We start from the raw sequence: 23,999 nt of genomic DNA on the forward strand, positions 1-23,999 counted from the left end.
AAAAGCTCTGTCTCTCTCATTGAGGTGGTTTTATTTTGTTGGCAAAACAGGAGAGTTGTGTCATCAAAAGTGGCATTGCAGTTTGTACACCTCCACTGTTTTGGTGTCAAAAGCTGCCTTTTGTCAAAAATCTCTGTAGTGTAGACAATGTCTAAGGCTATGTCTACACTACAGTAGCAGCACTATGGTGCTGAAGCTGTGCTGCTGTAGCGTAGATGCTTTCTACATCAAGAGAAAATGTTTTCTATTGATGTAGATAATCCACCTTCCAAAGAAGCAGTAGCTATGTTGGCGGAAGACTCTTAGTCAATCTAGCGGCATCAATAGTAGGCTTAGGTCCATTAAACTACATCATACAGGGCACGGATTTTTCACAGCCCTGACTGATGTAGCTGAGTCAATCTACTTTTCAGGTGTAAACCAGACCTTAGGGCCAAAAGCCTGGAATACTGAATGAGTTTAGCAATTATGCAGACCTGCTGATGGCAGCTTATTGATTTAGATTTTCAGGATAGAACTGTTAACCAGTTTATCACTAATCAAATCCAACAGAGAAAAAAATACAACTTGTTGTTTAAGGCTGAAACAGGATAGGAAAAAAAATACTGGGGCAGGAAATACTTTTCCCAATCAAGAAGCACCTTTTCACAGAAATTCAGAAAGTGATATTTAAAGCCTTGTGTACTCCCACACAGTTTTTTCCTAAAGGCAAGTGTACTGTAGACAATGATGGGAGGCAACATAACCACAGGAGTCAGGGTGACAATATTAAACAAGTTGCACCCTGAACCTTAAAAATTGTTCAAAAATTCAAAAAGTAATATAAATTCAAAGTGTGGCTCTTGGCAACTGTTTGATTACTCTACTGTAAGGCAGAAGGAAACAAAACTGTCCTTTGTAAATGTTGGTCCTTATCTGTGTCTTGATTGTGCTTTTACCTTTCCTTGTGTTCCAAAGAAAGGACGGAGGAATCTGACTTTAGCCCCTCTCCAGTAATGGCTAGAAGTACAAAGTCTGCTAGGAGCAATGTTGTCTGGAATCAGGAAATGCCCTACAGTAGAGCTCCAATAAACATACTGAAAACCTGTGTTTTCTTTTGAAGGGATTATGCTGATCTGACATTGTCAATCAACTCCTGAGAAACCATACCCATGAAGTAAGTTAGTTCTCAGAGCAGCATTCAGTATTTAAGTTATAACAGCATGTCATTCAAGTGAGCTGTCTCCCACATAGGAGCACCTTCATGTCTCCAAATAAGGTGACTGTAGGTTAAGGTCGAACTCCATGTATAAAATGATAAATTTTATTCCAGATTTTGGGTTAGACTCCACAGCCACTGAACTGTGGAAGCCATTGAAATAGTTTTAAATCAATAATAAAATTGATTTAAAATTCTGGCAGAGAAGTCATATTCACTAAGAGAGAGAGAGCACGCGCGTATATAAATACACACACTTATAGATTCTAGGACTGGAAGGGACCTCGAGAGGTCATCGAGTCCAGTCCCCTGTCCGCATGGCAGGACCAAATACTGTCTAGACCATCCCTGATAGACATTTATCTAACCTACTCTTAGATATCTCCAGAGATGGAGATTCCACAACCTCCCTAGGCAATTTATTCCAGTGTTTAACCACCCTGACAGTTAGGAACTTTTTCCTAATGTCCAACCTAGACCTCCCTTGCTGCAGTTTAAGCTCATTGCTTCTTGCTCTATCCTCAGAGGCTAAGGTGAACAAGTTTTCTCCCTCCTCCTCCTCATGACACCCTTTTAGATACCTGAAAACTGCTATCATGTCCCCTCTCAGTTTTCTCTTTTCCAAACTAAACAAACCCAATTCTTTCAGCCTTCCTTCATAGGTCATGTTCTCAAGACCTTTAATCATTCTTGTTGCTCTTCTCTGGACCCTCTCCAATTTCTCCACATATTTCTTGAAATGCGGTGCCCAGAACTCGACACAATACTTCAGTTGAGGCCTAACCAGTGCAGAGTAGAACGGAAGAATGACTTCTCGTGTCTTGCTCACAACACATCTGTTAATACATCCCAAAATCATGTTTGCTTTTTTTGCAACAGCATCACACTGTTGACTCATATTTAGCTTGTGGTCCACTATAACCCCTAGATCCCTTTCTGCCATACTCCTTCCTAGACAGTCTCTTCCCATTCTGTATGTGTAAAACTGATTGTTCCTTCCTAAGTGGAGCACTTTGCATTTGTCTTTGTTAAACTTCATCCTGTTTACCTCAGACCATTTCTCCAATTTGTCCAGATCATTTTGAATTATGACCCTGTCCTCCAAAGCAGTTGCAATTCCTCCTAGTTTGGTATCATCTGAAAACTTAATAAGCGTACTTTCTATGCCAATACCTAAGTCATTAATGAAGATAACGAACAGAGCCAGTCCAAAAACAGACACCCCCCCCCTTGTTATGCCTTTCCAGCAGGATTGGGAACCATTAATAACTCTCTGAATATGGTATCAGAGGGGTAGCCGTGTTAGTCTGGATCTGTAAAAAGCAACAGAGGATCCTGTGGCACCTTTAAGGCTAACAGATGTATTGGAGCATAAGCTTTCATGGGTCTGACGAAGTGGGCATTCACCCCTGAAAGCTTATGCTCCAATAAATCTGTTAGTCTTAAAGGTGCCACAGGACTCTCTGAGTACGGTTATCCAGCCAGTTATGCACCCACCTTATAGTAGCCCCATCTAAATTGTATTTGCCTAGTTTATCGATAAGAATATCATGAGAGACCGTATCAAATGCCTTACTAAAATCTAGGTATACCACATCCACAGCTTCTCCCTTATCCACAAGGCTCGTTATCCTATCAAAGAAAGCTATCAGATTGGTTTAACACAATTTGTTCTTTACAAATCTATGCTGGCTATTCCCTATCACCTTACCACCTTCCAAGTGTTTGCAGATGATTTCCTTAATTACTTGCTCCATTATCTTCCCTGGCACAGAAGTTAAACTAACTGGTCTCTAGTTTCCTGGGTTGTTTTTATTTCCATTTTTATAGATGGGCACTATATTTGCCCTTTTCCAGTCTTCTGGAATCTCTCCTGTCTCCCATGATTTTCCGAAGATAATATCTAGAGGCTCAGATACCTCCTCTATTAGCTCCTTGAGTATTCTAGGATGCAATTCATCAGGCCCTGGTGACTTGCAGGCATCTAACTTTTCTAAGTGATTTTTAACTTGTTCTTTTTTTATTTTATCTGCTAAACCTACCCCCTTCCCATTAGCATTCACTATGTTAGGCATTCCTTCAGACTTCCCAGTGAAGACTGAAACAAAAGTCATTAAGCATCTCTGACATTTCCAAGTTTCCTGTTACTGTTTCTCCCTCTTCACTGAACAGTGGGCCTACCCTGTCTTTGGTCTTTCTCTTGCTTCTAATGTATTGATAAAAAGTCTTCTTGTTTCCCTTTTTTCCTGTAACTAATTTGAGCTCATTTTGTGCCTTTGTCTTTCTAATCTTGCCCCTGCATTCCTGTGTTGTTTGCCTATATTCATCCTTTGTAATCTGTCCTAGTTTCCATTTTTTATATGACTCCTTTTTATTTTTTAGATCATGCAAGATCTCATGGTTAAGCCAAGTTGGTCTTTTGCCACATTTTCTCTTTTTCCTAACCAGCGGAATAGCTTGCTTTTGGGCCCTTAATAGTGTCCCTTTGAAAAACTGCCAACTCTCCTCAGTTGTTTTTCCCCTCAGTCTTGATTCCCATGGGACCTTACCTATCAGCTCTCTGAGCTTACCAAAATCTGCCTTCCTGAGATCCATTGTCTCTGTTTTGCTGTACTCCCTTCTACCCTTCCTTAGAATTGCAAACTCTATGATTTCATGATCACTTTCACCCAACCTGCCTTCTACTTTCAAATTCTCAACGAGTTCCTCCCTATTTGTTAAAATCAAGTCTAGAATAGCTTCCCCCCAGTAGGTTTTTCAACTTTTTGAAATAAAAAGTTGTCTGCAATGCAGTCCAAGAATTTGTTGGCTAGTCTGGGCCCTGCTGTGTTATTTTCCCAACATATATTTGGATAGTTGAAGTCCCCCATCACCACCAAATCTTGGGCTTTGGATGATTTTGTTAGTTATTTAAAAAAAGCCTCATCCACCTCTTCCACCTGGTTAGGTGACCTGTAGTAGACGCCTAGCATGTCATCACCCTTCTTTTTTACCCCTTTTAGCCTAACCCAGAGACTCTCAACACTTCCGTCTCCTATGTCCATCTCCACCTCAGACCAAGTGTGTACATTTTTAATATATAAGGCAACACCTCCTCCCTTTTTCCCGTCTATCCTTCCTGAGCAAGCTGTACCCATCCACACCAACATTCCAATCATGTGTATTATCCCACCAAGTTTCAGTGATGCCAACAATGTCATAGTTGTATTTATTTATTAGCACTTCCAGTTCTTCCTGCTTATTACCCATACTTCTCGCATTTGTATATAGGCATTTAAGATACTGGTTCGATCTTGCCTCCCAGTTTTGCCCTGACCCTCCTTTCTCTCGGCCATTATAGCCCACACTCCCTCTTGTTTCCGACCCATCTCCCAGGGCTCCATGTTCCCCATTTACCTGTGGGCTTTGCTCACCTGTCCCCGTCGAACCTAGTTTAAAGCCCTCCTCACTAGGTTAGCCAGTCTGTGTCCAAATAGGGACTTTCCCCTTCTCGAAAGGTGAACGCCATCTCTGCCTAGAGACTTACTATGCATATATTCTTCTAATATATTCCCCCCAAAACAAAACATAAATCATATCTTTAAGGCACATATCTAATGGCAAAAAATTTAGTCCAAATGTACAAAAACACTCAACTGTTTTGTAGTTCTTTAAATCAAAGATATATTTTAATGGGCTGTCCTTCCCAAAATAAAACAAACAAGGAATCTACCAAAAATGAATCTTAAATTACAAATCTGTTTTAATTTCAAATTGTCAATTCTATTTCAGCTTTTAAAATGGGATATTATTCTCTTAAATTATAAGAAAATGTCAACGATTTCCCATTTTACAGTATTTGGTTTGATTTTAGCAACAGCAATTTTTTAATGTTTTGAATCTTTTTAGATTCCGCTGATTAAATTGAAAAGTCACACAAACTGCAATTAACAATTTTGATCATGTAATAGTCAAGCAAGGGTTCCATGACTCTAGAACCTCTCTTGCATCTGTTATCAGATTCCATTAGTTTGATTTTCTATTCTCACTAATAATGATAAATTGAGTAGACTAAAATTAAAAACTTGTGTACACCTGAACCTGGATTTCAGGTATTTGAAGATATTCCCATTGACCATTCAAGAAACTTTATAAGTACAAAATGAATACTTGTTATTCATTATACAGTTTCAGAAGCAATCTACACTAGAATGCTGTTCACAGGGACTACAATAACCAAATCCCAAGGATCAAAAATAATCTAATATAATGTCAACTTCTGCTGCATGAAAACATGCCATTTGCACATCCTCTCACATTCATAGCATTTTACAATATTGAGCGATGGATCAGAGAGCAGGCTTTGTTCTTCATAAACTATAAATAAAATATTGCACTCTTTAAAAGAGAGAACTTTAAAAATATCACTAAACTCCAACTTTGCATGAGTTTAAAACAGGAAAGCTGGGTTACATCACTATTTCAGATGACAACTGGAAAAAAAAAATCAGTTTTACAAAATGTGTAAGTACTCTCAGAACAGGGAAATTAATTTTAAATAGGAAATAAAAAGGTTATTAGAAACAAACAGATGTGGCATTTCGCTAGAGAATGAAATTAGGAATGTATCAGAAATATGTATTGTAAGGAATGTACATTAACTAAGTGGCTAGCTAATTGGCTGAAAGAGCTCCAAACAGAATCATTATGAAAAAAACTCAAATTATGAAATCCATCTCACTCAACTCTTTGTCATCTTCCTTTTCTGTATCCAAAAACTCTCATGAACAAGGACAGAATTACTGTACATTTAGTTAACAAGTTATACCAAGTTACGGACTTTTAGTTCACAAAGCACCTGAAAGACTGCTAATATTCACCATTTAAGTGATCTAAGATTACCATTCAAAACAACATTGCTATAATTCTGAAATTAGTGTTGCTTTCCTAGACCAAGCTAAAAGAGCTGCTATACATCAGCGGAAATCTGACTCTGGCTCTCATTTAAAATAAACAAAACAAAAAAAAAACCCCACATTTAGCAGCCCTACCTTATCTCAGACTAACTTTAAAAGGCACCTCTGTAGCCCTAATTTACTTCCCTTTTACTTCCCTATTTTGCAGGGAACATCATTGTTTCACGATTATAACACCCGGTGTTAACTGGTCAACATAATTTCTTGCTCATTCGATTTAACAGCAAACTATTGAAATTATGCAGATCTGAAAGAAAGTGGGGAAAGTAGCCTTACTTGTTATACTCTTTATAAAAAGAGAATGGTCCATGTAAAAAAGTGTTCACATAGTAAATATTGGAAAATCAAAAACAATATATTCCATTCATTAACAGGCCTTTTTGATTAGCCTTCAAATTAAAAGTATGGGGCTGCTCAACAACTAGACTCAAATTAGAACAACAAGAAAGCTTATCTAGCATCATTAACTTGATTTCACCTGTGAACTACATTGCCTGTTTACTTTCCAAATTGCAAGTTTGTTGGAATGAGACTGCAAAAAAACTTTTAATTAGAACCTCTACCACCAAAAAGGGAAAATCCCTTACGACATTCTTCAAAGAAAGTCTATAATTGAATCTCAAAAACAACGAGGAGTCCAGTGGCACCTTAAAAACTAACTGATTTATTTGGGCATAAGTTTTCATGGGTAAAAGACCCACTTCTTCAGATGCATGGAGTGAAAATTACAGATGCAGGCATTATTATACTATATAATACTATATATTATATAGTATAATAATGCCTGCATCTGTAATGCCTGCATCTGTAATTTTCACTCCATGCATCTGAAGAAGTGGGTCTTTTACCCATGAAAGCTTATGCCCAAATAAATCGGTTAGTCTTTAAAGTGCCACCGGACTCCTCGTTGTTTTTGTGGATACAGACTAGCACGGCTACCCCCTGATAATTGAATCTCAGTAGCTAGAAAGCATCTACTTACGCAATACATTCATTTATACAATGTCAATGTTTTATTTTCAAAATTTTAGTTTTCCATACATTTAGAAGATGAGTTGTGCCTATTTTAGACTTATTTGGAAGTACTCCATCAATGCAGCTCCTCTGTTGGAAGTGATAATGGAAACACCAGTGCAGACAGGACACTTTTTTGGAGGGGGAAGTGGAAAGGGGTGCACATCAGGTCACTGAATATTGCTCTCAGCAGTATTAAATGAAATGGTGGTAAAAGTGTCAGCAACCATCTGAAGTCCGTCTGGTGTAATGGAGATTTCCAGATCAAACCTAGCATAAAGACGGCCTCCACAATTAATTGTCTTCCTCCCAGAAACAAAATTGAATTACACAGAAAAACAGCGTACTGCAGCCAAAGGAAATCTCCCTTTGCATTTCCCAATAGGTTTTTATTTGTTTCTTTTAAATGAACACACATTTAAAATGTACAGATTAGTAGCAAGGTTGGAGAGAAGGAAGAGAGGATGAAAATGCTTGGGTGGAGGAAAACGAAAGAAACCTTTCACAAGTTATCACTAACTAAAAACCCTATAGAGAATCAAAGTTAACAAAAACACAAGATACATCCACACCTCTCTTCTTCCTAGAGCTCCTGCTATCATTTATATTTTTCACACGTATGAGGACACTACAAGATTATAGCTCAGCTGGTAGAGCAGAGGATACTACCTCTGTGCATATACAACATTTGATTAAACCTGTACAGATCTCTGGTTATACAACCTTCTACCTTAAAAGACAAGAGTATCCCCAAGTATATCAAAGCATGGCAGAGCTTTGCTCCCCTTCAACAGGAAGCAACCACTGTGAAACAACTGAGGTTCGGGATCCCCTCGAGGAGTAAGGGGAAACAGGCTTCATACACATACCTCCCTCCTCAAACACAGAGATACATACCACAGCGTACACATCCCTCCCAGGCCATAAACATACCCCCATTCCCTTCCCTTCTACTCAGTCACCGCACCCCTCCCCCCCAACACCCCTCAGCCTTTCCCCTCCCCCCCGCAACACCCCCCCAGCCTTTCCCCCGCACCGCACCCCTCCCCCCCGCAACACCCCCCCAGCCTTTCCCCCCGCACCGCACCCCTCAGCCTTCCCCCCGCACCAAACCCTCCCCCCGCACCGCACCCCTCAGCCTTCCCCCCGCAACACCCCTCCCCCCTCAGCCTTTCCCCCCGCACCGCACCTCTCAGCCTTTCCCCCGCACCGCACCCCTCCCCCCCCGCAACACCCCTCCCCCCTCAGCCTTTCCCCCCGTACCGCACCCCTCAGCCTTTCGCACCTCCCCCCTCAGCCTTTCCCCCCCAACACCCATCAGCCTCCCCCCCCGCACCGCACCCTTCAGCTTTCCCCCCAGCCAGGGCGCTCGAGTCGCGGGGGGGACGACACTCACCATGGCAAACGCGGTGCGGCGGGGCCGGTTGTCCTGGTGACAAGGAGCCCAGAGCAGCCACTGCCAAGCGCAGGGTCTGCGCGCGCAGCCGAACCGAGTGGGCAAGACCAGTGGGGCACGTGACCGGGAACACCCCTGCTGATTCAGTTCATCCCCTCACGTGCCCAGAAGGGGCGGAGAGGGGAAGAGATAGGGGTGGCGCCGGGGTGGCGCGTGCACGCATCAGAGGTCACGTGTCCGCGGGGAGGCGGAGCCCGAGGAAGTTGGCCGGGGCGGGAGAGGAGACGCGGCTTGAATGCAGGGTGGCTGGTGGGGAGGGAGGGCGAACACTCTGGTGGCAGCAACGCCCCCTAGAGGCCCGGGGTGGCTGCGCCTCTCTGCCCCTCGCCACAAAGAGCAGCTGCGGGAGGGCACGTGCCACGTCTCCTAGACGCCAGGCAGATACAAGCCCTAGAGGCGAGAGGGTTCTCGGGCCAGCGCAGTCACTGTCCCCGTTAGCCTGCCACCTTGTGCCCATGTAATCCTACGCCGAAGAAACAGGCCCGTTGCCAGGCTTTCCAGGCACCTGCCCTGCAAGGGTTTTTGCTCTCGGGATTTGAAAGAACCGCTCCAATAAGCAGTGCAGGGGTCTCCCCCATGATAGGAAAGGTGGAAACCAGGGGGAAGGAATATCTTTTATTGGACCAACTTCTGTTGGTGAGAGATAAAGAGAGAAAGATATTACCTCAGGGTCCTCAGCAACTTAGGTTGGCTCAAGGGCTAAGTAATGACAGGATACTGTGGGTACCCTGTGCATAGAAATAGCATTAAAGCCCATGATAACTTTCCCATAGACCTTTGCAGCTTACATCCATTTGGGGTCCTTGCTGGCATCTTGCCAGAGCCTAAAGTCTGAAATCTGGGCCGTGGTCTAAACTATGAGTTTAGGTCAAATTTAGCAGCGTTCGATTGATTCAACCCTGCACCCGTCCACACGAAGAAGCCATTTTTGTCGACTTAAAGGGCTCTTTAAATCGATTTAGGTACTCCTCCCCCATGAGGGGATTAGCGCTGAAATCAGCCTTGCTGGGTCGAATTTGGGGTAGTGTGGACGCAATTTGACAGTATTGGCCTCCGGGAGCTATCCCAGAGTGCTCCATTGTGACCGCTCTGGACAGCACTCTCAACTCCGCTGCACTGGACATCCTGGAGGTAGACAGGAAAAGCCCCATGAACTTTTGAATTTCATTTCCTGTTTGGCCAGTGTGGCAAGCTGATCAGCACAGGTGACTATGGATTCCCAGAATCGCAAAAGAGCTCCAGCATGGACTGAACAGGAGGTACTGGATCTGATCGCTGTATGGGGAGACGAATCCATGCTATCTGAACTCCATTCCAAAAGATGAAATGCCGGAATATTTGAAAAAAATCTCCAAGGGCATGAAGAGGTTATAACAGGGACCAGCAGCAGTGCCGCGTGAAAGTTAAGGAGCTCAGGCAAGCCTACCAAAGAACCAGAGAAGCAAACGGCCACTCTGGGTCAGAGCCCCAGACATGCCGCTTCTATGATGCGCTGCATGCCATTCTAGGGGGTGCCCCTACAACTACCCCACCCCTATGCTTCCCTCCTCCCCCACCCCTCCCGGGCTACCTTGGCAGTTATCCCCCCCATTTGTGTGACAAATTAATAAAGAATGCATGAATTTGAAACAACAATGATTTTATTGCCTCTGCAAGCGGAGATCAAAGGGGGGAGGGGAGGGAGTTTGGCTTACAGGGAAGTAGAGTGAATCAGGGAGGGCGTGTTTTATCAAGGAAAAACAAACAGAACTTTCACACCGTAGCCTGGCCAGTCATGAAACTGGTTTTCAAAGCTTCTCTGATGCATAGCGCGCCCTGCTGCACTCTTCTAACCACAGTGGTGTCTGGCTGCCTGTAATCAGCAGCCTGACGATTTGCCTCAACCTTCCACCCCTCCATAAACGTCTCTCCCTTACGCTCACAGATATTATGGAGCAAGCAGTAATGATGGGAATATTAGTTTCCCTGAGGTCTAACCGAGTCAGTAAACTGTGCCAGCGAGCTTTTAAACATCCAAAGGACACATTCTAACACCATTATGCACTTGCTCAGCCTATAGTTGAACTGCTCCTTACTACTGTCCAGACTTCATGAGCCATGGGAGCAAGGGGTAGGCTGGGATAGGTGCGACTGCGCGGTGCTGCCAACTGGGAGAGCAGCCTGAGGCAGAAGCCTCCAGCTGGCATGATATTCCAGACAGGACTGAATCTTCATTAGACGAAACAAAGAAGGGAATGATCTGGAGTCATTCCCATTTTTGTCCAGGCGCCCCTGTCCGACCTCACCAAGGCCAGCCAGGAGCACCCATGTCTGCACAGGCACCCCTGACCAACCTAACCAAGGTCGGCCAGGAGCACCCACGGGACAATGACGACAGTTAGCAGTCGTATTGTACCATCTGCCGTCCGCAAGGCAAGGCAAGGGGATGCTGCTGTGTAGCACTGCAGTACCGTGTCTGGCAGCAGCACCTAGGAGACATATGGTGACAGTGAGCTGAGCCGGTTCCATGCTTGCCGTGGTATGTCGTCTGCACGGGTAACCCAGGAAAAAAGGCGAGAAATGATTTTTTGCCGTTGTTTTCACTGAGGGAGGGGGGCCTGACGACATGTACCCAGAACCACCCACAACAATGTTTTTGCCCCATCAGGCATTGGGAGCTCAACTCAGAATTCCAATGGGCAGCGGAGACTGCAGGAACTGTGGGATAGCTACCACAGTGCAAAGCTATGAAAGTTGATGCTAGCCTTGATACTGTGGATGCACACCACCGACTTAATGCGCTTAGTGAGGACACACACAATTGACTGTATCAAATCGATTTCTAAAAAAAATCGACTTCTACTAAATCAACCTAATTTTGTAGTGTAGACAGACCCTGGGAGATAAGGCCGGCAGAGACAATAGATCCCAGCAAGGGTTGCTCCATCTTGACCTTTACATTTTTAAGGAACAAAAGACCACAAAAGAAATACACGAACTCACTATTCCCAGTTAGGGACGGATTTTTGTTCATTCCCTTTACATTGATTAACAATACAAATTGTTTGTTGCTGCACTAGTCCAGAGTCCATATGGAAATAGCCTGTGTAACTTTTGGGTGGGCTAGAGCCGTGGTCTCCAAACTTTTTTGATCGCGCATCCCTATCAGTAAAAATTTTTGAGCACGCACCCCCTGCCGCACTGGCTCTACCATTTTTACCAAAGGAAAAAAAAACCTGCTCGGACTCCCGCCCGAACTGCCAAAGCATTAAAAAAACAACAACAACAACAAAAGGGCTCCTCCTGCAGTGCACCCCCAAGGATCCTCTTGCATGCACCCCACTTTGGAGACCACTGGGCTAGAGTTCACTTCATTGCCCTTCCCTAGAGTCTAAAAAACCCAGGTAGGGTTGCCAACTTTCTAATTGCACAAAACCAAACACCCCTGCCCCGCCTCCTGCCCCAAGGCCCTGCCCCTTCTATGAGGCCCTTACCCCATTCACTCCATTCCCCCCTCCCTCTGTTACTTGCTCTCCCCCACTGTCACAGTGCTGGGGCAGTGGGTTGGGGGGCAGGAGAGGGTGTGGGGGGCAGGCTCTGGGAGGGAGTTTGGGTGTGGAAGGGAGCTCAGGGCTGCAGCAAGGTGGTTGGAGTGCAGGAGGGGGCTCCGGGCTGGGGCCAAGGGGTTTGGAGTGTGGGAGGGGGTTAGGGCTGGGGTGGGGGGGGATGAGGTATGCAGGCTCTGGCTGGGCAGCGCTTACCTCAGGCAGCGCCCACAAAACAACCGGCATGTCCGGCTCCTAGGTTCAGGGGCAGCCAGGCAGCTCTGCGTGCTGCCCCTGCCTGCAGGCACTGCCCACGCAGCTCCCATTGGCCATGGTTCCTGGCCGGGCTCCAGCATTTTTGCCACCCCAAGCAGCAGGAAAAAAAAAAAAAAAAGCCGTGATCGGTGGCACTTTGGCGGCAGCTCTACCGCCGCCGCTTTATTTTTCAGCTGCAATTCGGCGGCAGGTCCTTCCCTTTGAGAGGGACTGAAGGACCCGCCGCTGAATTGCCGCCGAAGAACCAGACGTGCCACCCCTTTCCATTGGCCGCCCCAAGCACCTGCTTGGTGTGCTGGTGCCTGGAGCCGGCCCTGACTGCAGAGTCAGTGCAGTGTGCAGAGACCCTCCTAGCCGCCACTGTGCCTAGGAGCCCAAGGGACATGCCGGTTACTTCTGGGAGTTGCATGGAGCCAAGGCAAGTAGGGAACCCAGAATTCAGTCTAAGGATTTTCAGCAAGGATTGCACAGGGTCAACTTCCCTCCCCACATTCAAATCCCCAAAAGAACAAAAGGAATTTAATTAAATATCAACATTGTAAATCTTAAGATAAAGAAAAAAAACAAATAACAATGTTTCCAATGTATCATGGCTATTATCTTCAGTTTTACATAAACTTAAAGAAAACTAAATCTAAACAGGTCAGTCCTCAGAGAAACACAGTGAGAAGAAACTCAGAGTTCCCCAAAGCTTTTGTTGAGCTCACGTGAGTCTCAGGCTAGGTCTACACTACCCGCCTGAATCGGCGGGTAGAAATCGACCTCTCGGGGATCGCTTTATCGCGTCCCGTCGGGACGCGACAATCGATCCCCGAATTGACGCTCTTACTCCACCAGCGGAGGTGGGAGTAAGCGCCATCGACAGGAAGCCGCAGAGGTCGATTTTGCCACTGTCCTCACAGCAGGGTAAGTCGGCTGCGATACGTCGAATTCAGCTACGCTATTCACGTAGCTGAATTTGCGTATCTTAAATCGACTCCCCCCTGTAGTGTAGATGTAGCCTCAGTTAGAGTCTTTGATCACCAAATCTATACAGGCTGCTGAGTCAAAAGCAACATCTTCCCTCCATTTGCTTGTAGGAATCTTCAGCTGGAATCCGTGCAGACACTTCCACTTCCTCTGCTGAAATCACTGTTAGCCAATCAGCTAACTGATTATCAACCACTCAGTTATGTATATAGATTTTTTTAAACACCCATTACAAGAAAATACAAAACTGAGAGAAGCAAAATATCAATGACTCTTTCCCCATTATCATACTTAAAAGAGAAGTTGGTGAATCATACTAGTTGAGACAATTTAACTAAAACAGTTTGGCTAAAATCAAACAACATTCAAAGTTTACAATTAAAATAAAAGAAATGAATTTTTCCTCCAGGGCCGGCTCCAGGTTTTTTGCCGCCACCGAAGCCAAAAAAAAAAAAAAAAGGAGTGCCACCCCAAGCACATGCTTGGAACCCTGGTGCCTAGAGCCAGCCCTGTTTCCCTCCCAATTTCCCCTTTTTATAATTAACATTGCCATGCTTCCCTGTTGGAGGGTTAACAGTAATCACTAACCTACTGCAAAATGCTTCACAGTTAGGGACAACAGCCTGCTTTCTACTCCTGGGTTCACTTCCATGTGGCCTTTTGCAAAGCAGCTGCCTTAACTGCTTGCTCTCATGGAGTCTGATTCCAGCAACAGGGAACCTGTTGGAGCATACCCAAAACTACCACACCCATGGCCTAAGTGACTACTCATTTTGGTGCCACAAATGGGTGGTGTTTGGCAGACTTTGCCACTTTTTTTTTTTCACCTTAAACAAGATTCCTCTCACCCCCAAACAAGAAGGAGCCAACCAGACCACATTATCCTATGGATGTCCCAATGAGGGGGAGCCAAGCAGCACACACAATCATATTTTGAGTATCTGCACCATTTACTGTAAGTAGCATCTCATTCTTGCATTTCACATGAGCAGAGCTTTAAAGAGTACCACCACCCTTTTCTTTTTTCAAATTTGACCCTTGGCATTTGGGCTGGAATTTTAAAAGGACCAAAGGGGGCTGGCAAGAGGGCAGAGCTGGTTGTTGAGTAACAGTGAGGTGTTTCCTGGATAGTTCTTCATCCCTCACCCAGACAGATGGTCCTCAATCACATCCCACTTCTGCAAAAACAAGGGAAATTCACTGTCCAAGAAAGTTAACACAGAGCTAAGTTTGACTGGCAGTATCCCATACTCTTCCATGTAACCTTCTTAAAAACAGAAAAAACAGAGTTAAGGTAATGTCTCCAATACCATAGGGAGGATGTTAACTGCACCCTTTGAGCACTGCCCTAATGAGTCCCTATGAGAAAAATAGGACTGTACTCTTCGCAAACATCAGGAGGGGGAGCATAAAAAGTGCATACTGATAATGTAGAGAAAAATCTTCACTAAGATAAAGTTCAAGTTTAGGTCAGGCTTAGTGAACATGAGGTAGCTACGCACCACATATACTCAATCTCTGCCTCTTCCAGACAAATCACCACAGACTTGCCAGATGTTAACAGTTATTCAGCCTTATCCAAAGAATTTCCTCTGGGAAATTATCTTCCATTAGTCCTGGCTGAGCCTTTGTGTGTACCAATAGCCCGCTACAACTCCCCAGGGCAATAGTGCAACAGAGCATAGAGGGGGTGCAAGGCATTGTGTAAATGCCAGTGCAGTGTGGTGTTCAGGCGGACAATGAGAATATACAAATGAGTGCTAGAAAGGGGTGAAGCACTTTTAATCCCCTATCTTCTTGACATACCGAGTGAAACATCAGCCTCTGGAGATGACAGTGGCAGCCGTTCAAGTGCCCCTAAAACTCTACATATATTTTTAAAACTTTTGTATTCATTCCTAGATATTAAATCCAGGAGAGGTCATTGTGACCATCTGTCTGGATCTCCTGCACACCACAGCCATGGGGGAAAAAAATCCCTGCTTCTTTTAGCTACAGCTACTCCTAAAATGGCAGCGCCAGATCTGGCAGCTTGCAGCAACTAATGCTGAATCAATAACAGTGAGGGTCAATAGGAGTGTGTCAGGATACCAGGACATAGGCAGTCTAACCTAGTTGCCATGGACAAAGCTCAGAACCCTAGTCACAGCCCAAATTCTAGGCTCAAGGGTCAAGACCAAGTATAAGCCAGGAATTGGAGCTGAAGATCACAACCAGAGTCAGAGAAGGCAAGAGCAGTCCTGATTCAGAGGCAGGAGTGAGACTGGGAAAGGACTGAAACAAGGCTGAGTGCAGGGCTTAGTGTGAGACAAGCATCCACAGGTATGTGCATTGAGCAGCAAGCCAGCTATCGCTGCTGCTAGACTAAGAACCAGCTTGCTAGCTTCCTTACCCAATCAAGCAGAGCAGTCCATCAGGGAGCTTAGTTGACTTGCTAGGCCATCAGGAGACTGAGCAGGTGCAGCTGCAGGGCCTTTCTCCTGACAGAGTATCTGAAGAGGAATGATGGTTTAGTATCATATATTACACAGCAGAACAAAATGGCCGATTTTATTAGGGATATATCAAGTTTGGTTGGGGCCTTGGCCTACTGCCAATTCCAAGGGGCAGAGTTAAGGTTTTGTTGGGGTAATGAGGGAGACATTACCTTTAACTCTGTATCTCCTAGTTTTCAGAGTTTGAGTTAGGAAATAAAGAGATAAGGTCAAACTGTTTCAGGGGTTTAAGTATTGGTCCATTTCACATTCTGGAAGAGTTGAGCCACTGCCAGTTAAGCTTAACTCCGCATTAAGTTTTTTGAGGAATGCATTTATAATAAAAATTTAAAGAATTTAATCAGTTATCATACTTTAACATCTACAGTAATCATTCACTCAAATATAATGGAGCACCATAGTTTGGCAAGTATTTCCTGTGTGCTAGATCTTGACAAACTATGGTCCTAGTCTTGCAAACACTTACACAACTGGTTTTCCTTACATACCTGAGTAGTCCCATTAAGCAAGTAGAGAAGTCAGGAGTCACTTGAGATTTACAGTAGCATAACTGAAACCAGAATTTGCCTTCTATGTATTTTACATAGATTTGATACCTTCATTATTGTGTTTCAAAGCACATTTTTATTAACTGTGTGGTTTTGACAGGAGATCACAGCTCAAGTGTTTTTAGTTTAATTTCTCATTTAAATAATGGAAGTTGAAATTTCTATCATATTCACCATCAGAAAATATCTGTTTGAGAAAACTAGTCTGGTGAAAGTTTGAAAAAAAATAATTATGTGACTGCCAAGGACACAGCACATATATTTATCTGCTGCCACATATATCTATCTGCATTGCACAAATATAGACCAACTTTCCATACAGTGCAGACTTGTAGTGTCTATTTAACCACATACTGCATATGCCAATAGTTTAAAATATTTGGCTTAGAGATATATTTAAAACATTAAGTCAAAATCTGAAGAATGCGCAACTTCTGAAATAAGATTCATGTGCTTTGAAATAAAAAAGAAAGTTCACAAGTAGCAATAGTATTTTATTACCTGATTTAATCTTCTGCCCAGTTCAAAGCAGATTTTTGTAAAGCTTACAATTTATATTGTACCGAGTTATATCCACATGTGTTTGGCTTATGTAAAAATTATAAAACATAAGGTTTTTTTGACATTTTGTAGAGGGTGTCATATCTTATATGTTTTATAATTTTTACATAAGCCAAACACATGTGGATATAACTCGGTACAATATAAATTGTAAGCTTTACAAAAATCTACTTTGAACTGGGCAGAAGATTAAATCAGGTAATTAAATACTATTGCCACATGTGAACTTTTATTATTATTATTATTACTACTACATTCTAACTATTAATACAGTGTAATACATCTAGCTTTAGTTTAGCTGAAATGGTCTGTGGTAGTTTCCATCAGTTTTGCTTCTTGAAAATGTTGAAATTTAATTTTCTTCCCCGTATCTTATCAACTGGAGTCATATCATCATGGAAGCATCCACCATCATTGGATGTCTGAGGAAGCACTAAAATCCACTTACCTACCATCTAGTTTGATGCAATCCATCCATCATTTCCTCAGCATCTCTATTCTATCCTTTCCTGCCATACTATCTTCACCAGGTCACCTTCATTCCTCCTCTGCATGTGTCCAAACCAACAAAGTAATGCTTCCTGGATTTGTCAGCCACATCTCAGACTTGGATTTCCATCCTAATACTTTCAGTTAGAAACCTGTGTCCTCATGTAAGTCCTCTTATGGCATGAAGACATCTCATCTCAAACATCTGTAGGTATTGAACCTGCCATCTCTTTATCACTCAGGCTTCTGCACCATACAGCTTTGTGAGGCACACCGTTGTTCTATACAGTTGGGCTTTTAGGCTCAGTGGCCTATGCTTGTCTTCCACAACCCCTAAGATGTTATTCCATACACTTCCACCACTCCCTAATTTGGACTGTAGTTCATATTCAAGTTTGCTGTCTTCTGTGACCCAGCTACCAAGGTACCTTCTTTCCACTGTATTGTATACTTTTTCTACATCTATAAAAGCCCAGAAGCTATCCTGTTGGTAGTCTAGCCACTTCTCGATTACTTACAAATTACAAACATGGCATCTATGGTTCCTCATCCCTTCCTAAAACTGATTGTTCTTATTCAAGGAGGGATTCCACCATTTTTCTAATTCTATTGTCCATGATACATTCCAGTATCTTCATCCCATGCAATAATATCTTTATCCCTAAATATCTCCACATTGATGGATGCTTCCCTCCTTATGTACTGGGACCAGGATAGATTTGCACCAGTCTTCACTTGTCTCACTATATGGCTTTAACTACTCTACTCATTATTTTATACAGTATAACTTCAAAGTTACAAACACCTCGGGAAGGGAACTTGTTTGTAACTCTGAAATGTTTGTAACTCTGAACAAAATGTTATGGTTGTGCTTTCAAAAGTTTACAACTAAACATTGACTTAATACACCTTTGAAACTTTACTATGCAGAAGAAAAATTCTGCTTTTAACCGTCTTAATTTAAATGAAACAAGCACAGAAACTGTTTCCTTGCCTTGTCAAATCTTTTTTTAAACTTTCCATTTATATGTTTAATAGTTTACATTTAACACAGTACTGTACTGTATTTGCTTGTGTTATTTGTCTCTGCTGCTGCCTGATTGCGTACTTCCAGTTCCAAATGAGGTGTGTGGTTGACTGGTCAGTTCGTAACTCTGATGTTTGTAACTCTCAGGTTCTACTGTACCTCTCTCATGTAAGACTTTCACCATGTCCACTGGAATTTCATCAGGCCTTACCATTTTTCATTTCCTGGACTGCATTTCTCACCACCTCCTCTTACGTTAGGTTCAGGCATCACCCTTAGGGTCACAAGTTGGCAACTCCACCCTAAAGGGATTTGCCTCATTTAAGAGACTCTCAAAGTATTGTTTCCATCTCTTTTTCACTTGTTCAGGTGTTACCAGCAGTCTCCCCGATCATCATTTACATTCCATACTTCGCTTTGCATCTCTTTTTTGCAGTGCTATGTATCTTTTTGCCAGCAAACTGTGCGTTGTTTAAAAGCTTGGCATACAAATTCTCTAGGGCACTCTTCGGCCTCCTTCACTGCCTGCCTGGCTCACTTTGCTTCTTTGTATTTGTTTACACTTGTTTACAGTCTCAGTATTTAAGCAAGTGGATGTTTAACAAGTTGCTTAAATACATAGATTGGTTTCACTTGGAATACTCTCATGACGTTGGTTTTACTCCTGGAAAAAAATCTCTTAACATAGGCATTGGTCAAATAAACTAAAAATCAAGCTGTGTTGGGCATCAAAGGTAAACCATGATGGAACTTTCCTGGATAGAAGTGGAAGGGAAGAAAAATGTTAGACTTTTGAGAAGGGAATGAACTATATTGTGTATGAATGCCCCAGTAAAACTTCCAGGTTTGAAATACCTGGCATTACATTGGTAAGACAGACATTTTTATCCTTCTACCATTTCCATTATTATTTCTTAAGCACCTTCACAAGACACAAAGGTCCTGATCCAGAGCCCATTGAAACCATTAGGCTTTGGATCAGGCAAAGGCCAGACAACACTGAAAAGACAGGACATACTGGAGAGCCTAGAGGAAGAAATAACCTGGAGGTTATGTGTTACATTGCTTTGGTTGGGAATGAGAAACATTGCTCATTTCAATAATGTTTGCTTCCCAAATTAATAATTTCCATTGGGTGTGGAAATGCTTTACTTTCTTTTTTTTACCTCCTTGCATATTTCATCAAGTTTAATTATTCCAAAAGTTCCATAACAGAGTTTCCAAAGGTATTACCTATTACACATTTTCAGACTAGGACTACACCATAAAACTCATTGTAACTTCTACTATGTAGCATAAGCAACTAGATAAGCAGGTTGTTTTGTATTATTTATTGTGGTAGGATAGTCTGTTCTGTACAATTGGCTTTTGGTGATTGAAATATTAAGTAAATAAATAGATTCTTTGCATTGGTTGGGCCAAATTTTCAAAACATAATTTGTATGTGTGTGCAAACAACTTTGAACACTCAATCACTTGGGCACATAATTTCTGTACACTGATGCTTTTGCACACAAATAAAAAATATACATGCACAAACCCATGTTATGTAGACAAATGAAGCACAAATGGGTTCTATATATAAAAATGCTATGAAATGTATGTGCAAGTTATAGTTTATGCTCCTTAGGGCAGGGGCCATCTTTTGTTACACGTTATGTTCAGCATAATAAGATCCCAACTGAGGCCTCTAGCAACTCTTGCAATTCAAATAAAAATATTTATGAGTGCAGTTATTGTGCATGCATAAATGAAGGCTAGGCCAAGGTTTCTGAAAATTTTACCTTTAAAATAGTGCTTTTCAATCCAAGGATCTCAAAGCATTTTGTCAAAAGATAAATCAATCAATCCTCACAATACCCCAGTGAAGCAGGCAATTTATATCTGTTTTACACCTGGGTAAAATGAGGGGAAAGAGATTATGAGACTTGTAACAGCAGGTTAGAGGCAGTGTAAGAAATAGAACACAGAAGTCCTAGAATGTGGTATAGACTTGTAGTGCAAAACTATGTGATGTCAGAATGTCTTCCCAAAAATCAAATGAATGCTTGCAACCTCCTGCACACTTTTATTACCAGGTAAAGTGCATTCAAGAGGACTATGGTAGTAAGCACTGCACCCAGTAGCAAGTGTTTTCAGGATCAGCCTCTAAATTATTTTTGATGGCATACAAAACAGAACAAGAATTATGAAGACTAAAACAACTGCTAAATCTGTTACTAATGGCTGACTGGAAATACTGCAACATATCAAAAATGCTTGCAACCTAGAAAAATATGCAACATGAAAGCCAAGACGGTATTTTGAAACAATTCCCATAATCTACAAATCTTTATGTAACAAAGTACATTTGAAATATTGAATACATGGGATCTAAAAATAATTGTTATTTTCTGCTAAGTTAAATCTTGGTAAAGTCCTAATAACAAGTTGTTCGGATGTCTGCCCTAAAATACTTATTAATGAAGAGTAGAATAAATTTTGATAGGGGAAATCACATTAATTGCAGATTGGATACATTGTTAGGACAATTTATGGATCCCTACATAATATATTGTCGCATCTTGCAGACAGTGGTATTTTAATCTATTTAAAAGAATAATAAAGATAAGCCAAAATATCCATATTTGTGCTTTACCAGCTTCTTTCTTGGACAGTTACAGAGCTAAATTAATCCCTGTTGTAACTCCATTGACGTCAATGGAGTTTGTTCAGGGATGAATTTGGCCCATGAATTTCCAAAAAATTCTCTTAGTTACATTTTATATGGAAAACACTGACAGCCAATCAATCATAAGTGATTTCTTAGCACAATCATGGAGGTTTCAGCTTACCTACTAACTTGCTCAGGAAACCGATCCAGCAGAAGCTATTCTTTACTTGTCTGGCACATGTCTAAAGAATATGTGGTTGTACGAGGATGGCCTTTTAAAATGAATTGGAAAAGTGTAGACAGTTTACATGAATAAGGACTCCTCTGAAATACAACAAATATACAGTATGTAAAAATATAATGAATCCTTAAAATGTATACCTGAAAGGGCCTGATACTGTAACTTCTCTGCAGGCAAAATCATGATCCCATGAAGCCAATTGGCAAAACTACATTGATTTCAATGAAACCAGAATTTGGCTCTATGTGGGGACCTCTCATAGACGTTCATGGACATTATGCATATGGTGATGCAGAAGCAGATCCTTTTCTTCAGTACTCCTTCCTAGGCAGTCATTTCCCATTTTATATTTATGCAATTGATTATTCCTTCCCAAGTGTAGTACTTTGCATTTGTCCTCACTGAATTTCATCCTATTCATTTCAGACCATTTCTCCAGTTTGTAAGATCATTTTGAATTATAATCCTGTCCTCCAAAGTGCTGTCCTCTCAGCTTGGTGTTATCTGCAAACTTTAGAGAGTACATTTATATACCATTATCCAAATCATTTATGAAGAGATTGAAAAGAATCAAACCTGAGACAGATCCCTGCGGGACCCCACTTGATATCCCTTCTAGCTTGCCTGTGAACTATTGATAACTACTCTAAGTATGCTTTTCCAACCAGTTGTGCACCCACTTCTAATAGGTTCATCTAGGCTATATTTCCCCAATTTGATAAAGAGAAGGTCATGTGAGAGAGCACTAAAAGCCTTATTAAAGTTGAGATATATCACATCTACTGCTTCCTCCCTATCCACAAAACTTATTACCCTGTCAAAGAAGGATATTAAGTTGGTTTGACATGATTTGTTCTTGACAAATCCATGCTGACTAAGCTCCTTGTGTTGGCAGTGCATGTCCACACCAGAAGCACTTGCACCAATTTAACTGCCAGTGTGGAGCATCGTGGGATGGTTTATGAAAGGTAGCAACAATCAATGTAAGCAACACAGTATTTACATTGACACTGTGTCGGCCTAACTACATCAACTTAAATGCTACGCCTCTCAGGGCAGTGGAGTTATTAAGTCGGTGTCATGGGCAAGTTACATTAGTGGGAGTTACATTTTAGTGTAGAATCTTACAGAGCTAGATCGACATAAGCTGCCTTATATCGACCTAATTCTGTAGTGTAGACCAGGCTTAGGATATGTAAGGAACTCGCTGATCCATTCTTGGAACTGTTAGTGATTATCTCTGAGAGCTCATGGAGGATGGGTGAGGGCCCAGAGGACTGGAAAAGGGCAAACATAGAACCTATCTTTAAAAATTGGAACAAAGAGAACTTAAGGAATTATAGACCAGTCAGCCTAACTTCAGTACCTGGAAAGATACTGGAACAAATTATTAAACAATCAGTTTGTAAGCACCTAGAAAATAACAGGGTTATAAGTAGTAGTCAACATGGATTTTTTCAAGAATAAATCATGCCAAACCAACCTTATTCCTTTCTTGATAGGGCTGGGGATGGAGCTGGGCTGGGAGCGAGGGATGGGGCTGCAGCTGGGCTGTGGTTGGGGCCCCGGCTGGAGCTGTATCCAGGGGCAGGAGCGAAGGCGCAGCCAGGGCTGCAGCCAGGTATGGAGCCGTGGCCAGGCCGGGAGCCAGGGGATGAGGGCAGGGATGCAGCTTGGGGTAGAGCCAGAGCAGCGCTAGGGGACAGAGCAGGACTGGATGACATACTCTTTCCCCGTGGGGGCTGACCTGGGCCTCGTCACATGCTCCCGAATGCTCCTCCAGGCCCCACTAATGGGGGCGTGAACCACAGTTTGGGAACCACTGGTCTAGATAAAACTACCATAATGTGGGTTGAAAGGCTGTATTAAATGGTTTTCTTTCAAACTGGGAGAATATATTTAGTGGGTCTCCCAGGGATCTGTCCTGGGTCCAGTACTATTCATTAATGATTTTTATAATGGAGTAGAAGTATGCTTATAAAATTTGTGGAGGATACCAATTTGTGGGTTGCAAGCTTTGGAGGACAGGATTCAAAATAACCTTGACAAATTGGAGAACTGGTCTGAAACTAACCAGATGAAATTCAGTCAAGACAAATGCAAAGTATTACACTTAGGAAGGAAAAATCAAATGTACAAATATAACATGGGGAATAGCTGGTTAGACAGTTGTACTGTGTCACAGGGTGCACGGCGGCCCCTCTTCTTCTGGGCCCGGTTGCCCTCCCAAATAAGTCCAGGGACACTTCAGCTTGTGCAACACCCATATCCTTTATTCTTTAAGCGTTTTCCCACTACCGGTGTCCAACTATATACAATCCTTATATATTTCTTGCCTACCACAGGCTGGTACCACCCTGCCAAATACTGCTGAAGAGAATCTGGGGGTTATAGTGGATCAAAATTGAATATGAGCAGTGTGCAAGTAGAAATTGTTTCTTGCCGGTACTGCAGTCATGGGAGGGACACGAGGGGAGGTATGTGACCTCACCACGTGACCCCTCCCTGCCCCCAGCCCCGGGGCCCCTATGCTCTCCCCATCCCCTCTGACACCCCCCTTTCTATATACAAACATCAACATGTTTAACTACTC

The 23,999-nt window shown here is 42.6% G+C and overlaps 1 protein-coding gene and 1 long non-coding RNA gene across 5 annotated transcripts in view; both read right to left on the reverse strand.

The window, feature by feature from the left end:
* The window catches only part of FBXL2 (F-box and leucine rich repeat protein 2), a 136,744-nt gene extending 128,089 nt beyond the window's left edge, over positions 1–8,655 (reverse strand). For all 4 annotated transcript variants that reach the window (XR_008443945.1, XR_008443944.1, XM_054019502.1 and 1 more), the window contains exon 1: positions 8,564–8,655. Coding sequence is in view for 2 of the 4 variants with exons in the window: in XM_054019502.1 (XP_053875477.1) it covers positions 8,564–8,566 (3 nt within the window). In the remaining 2 variants the exon portion in view is untranslated. The remainder of the gene's footprint in view (positions 1–8,563) is intronic.
* Positions 8,656–15,790: 7,135 nt separating this feature from the next.
* Positions 15,791–23,999, reverse strand: part of LOC128832268 (uncharacterized) — a 32,784-nt gene continuing 24,575 nt past the window's right edge. Inside the window, exon 3 of the long non-coding RNA XR_008443948.1 lies at positions 15,791–15,884. This is a non-coding gene — a long non-coding RNA (uncharacterized LOC128832268). The remainder of the gene's footprint in view (positions 15,885–23,999) is intronic.

Source organism: Malaclemys terrapin, chromosome 2, assembly GCF_027887155.1.
Source record: "Malaclemys terrapin pileata isolate rMalTer1 chromosome 2, rMalTer1.hap1, whole genome shotgun sequence".
Taxonomy (NCBI): Eukaryota; Metazoa; Chordata; order Testudines; family Emydidae; genus Malaclemys; species Malaclemys terrapin.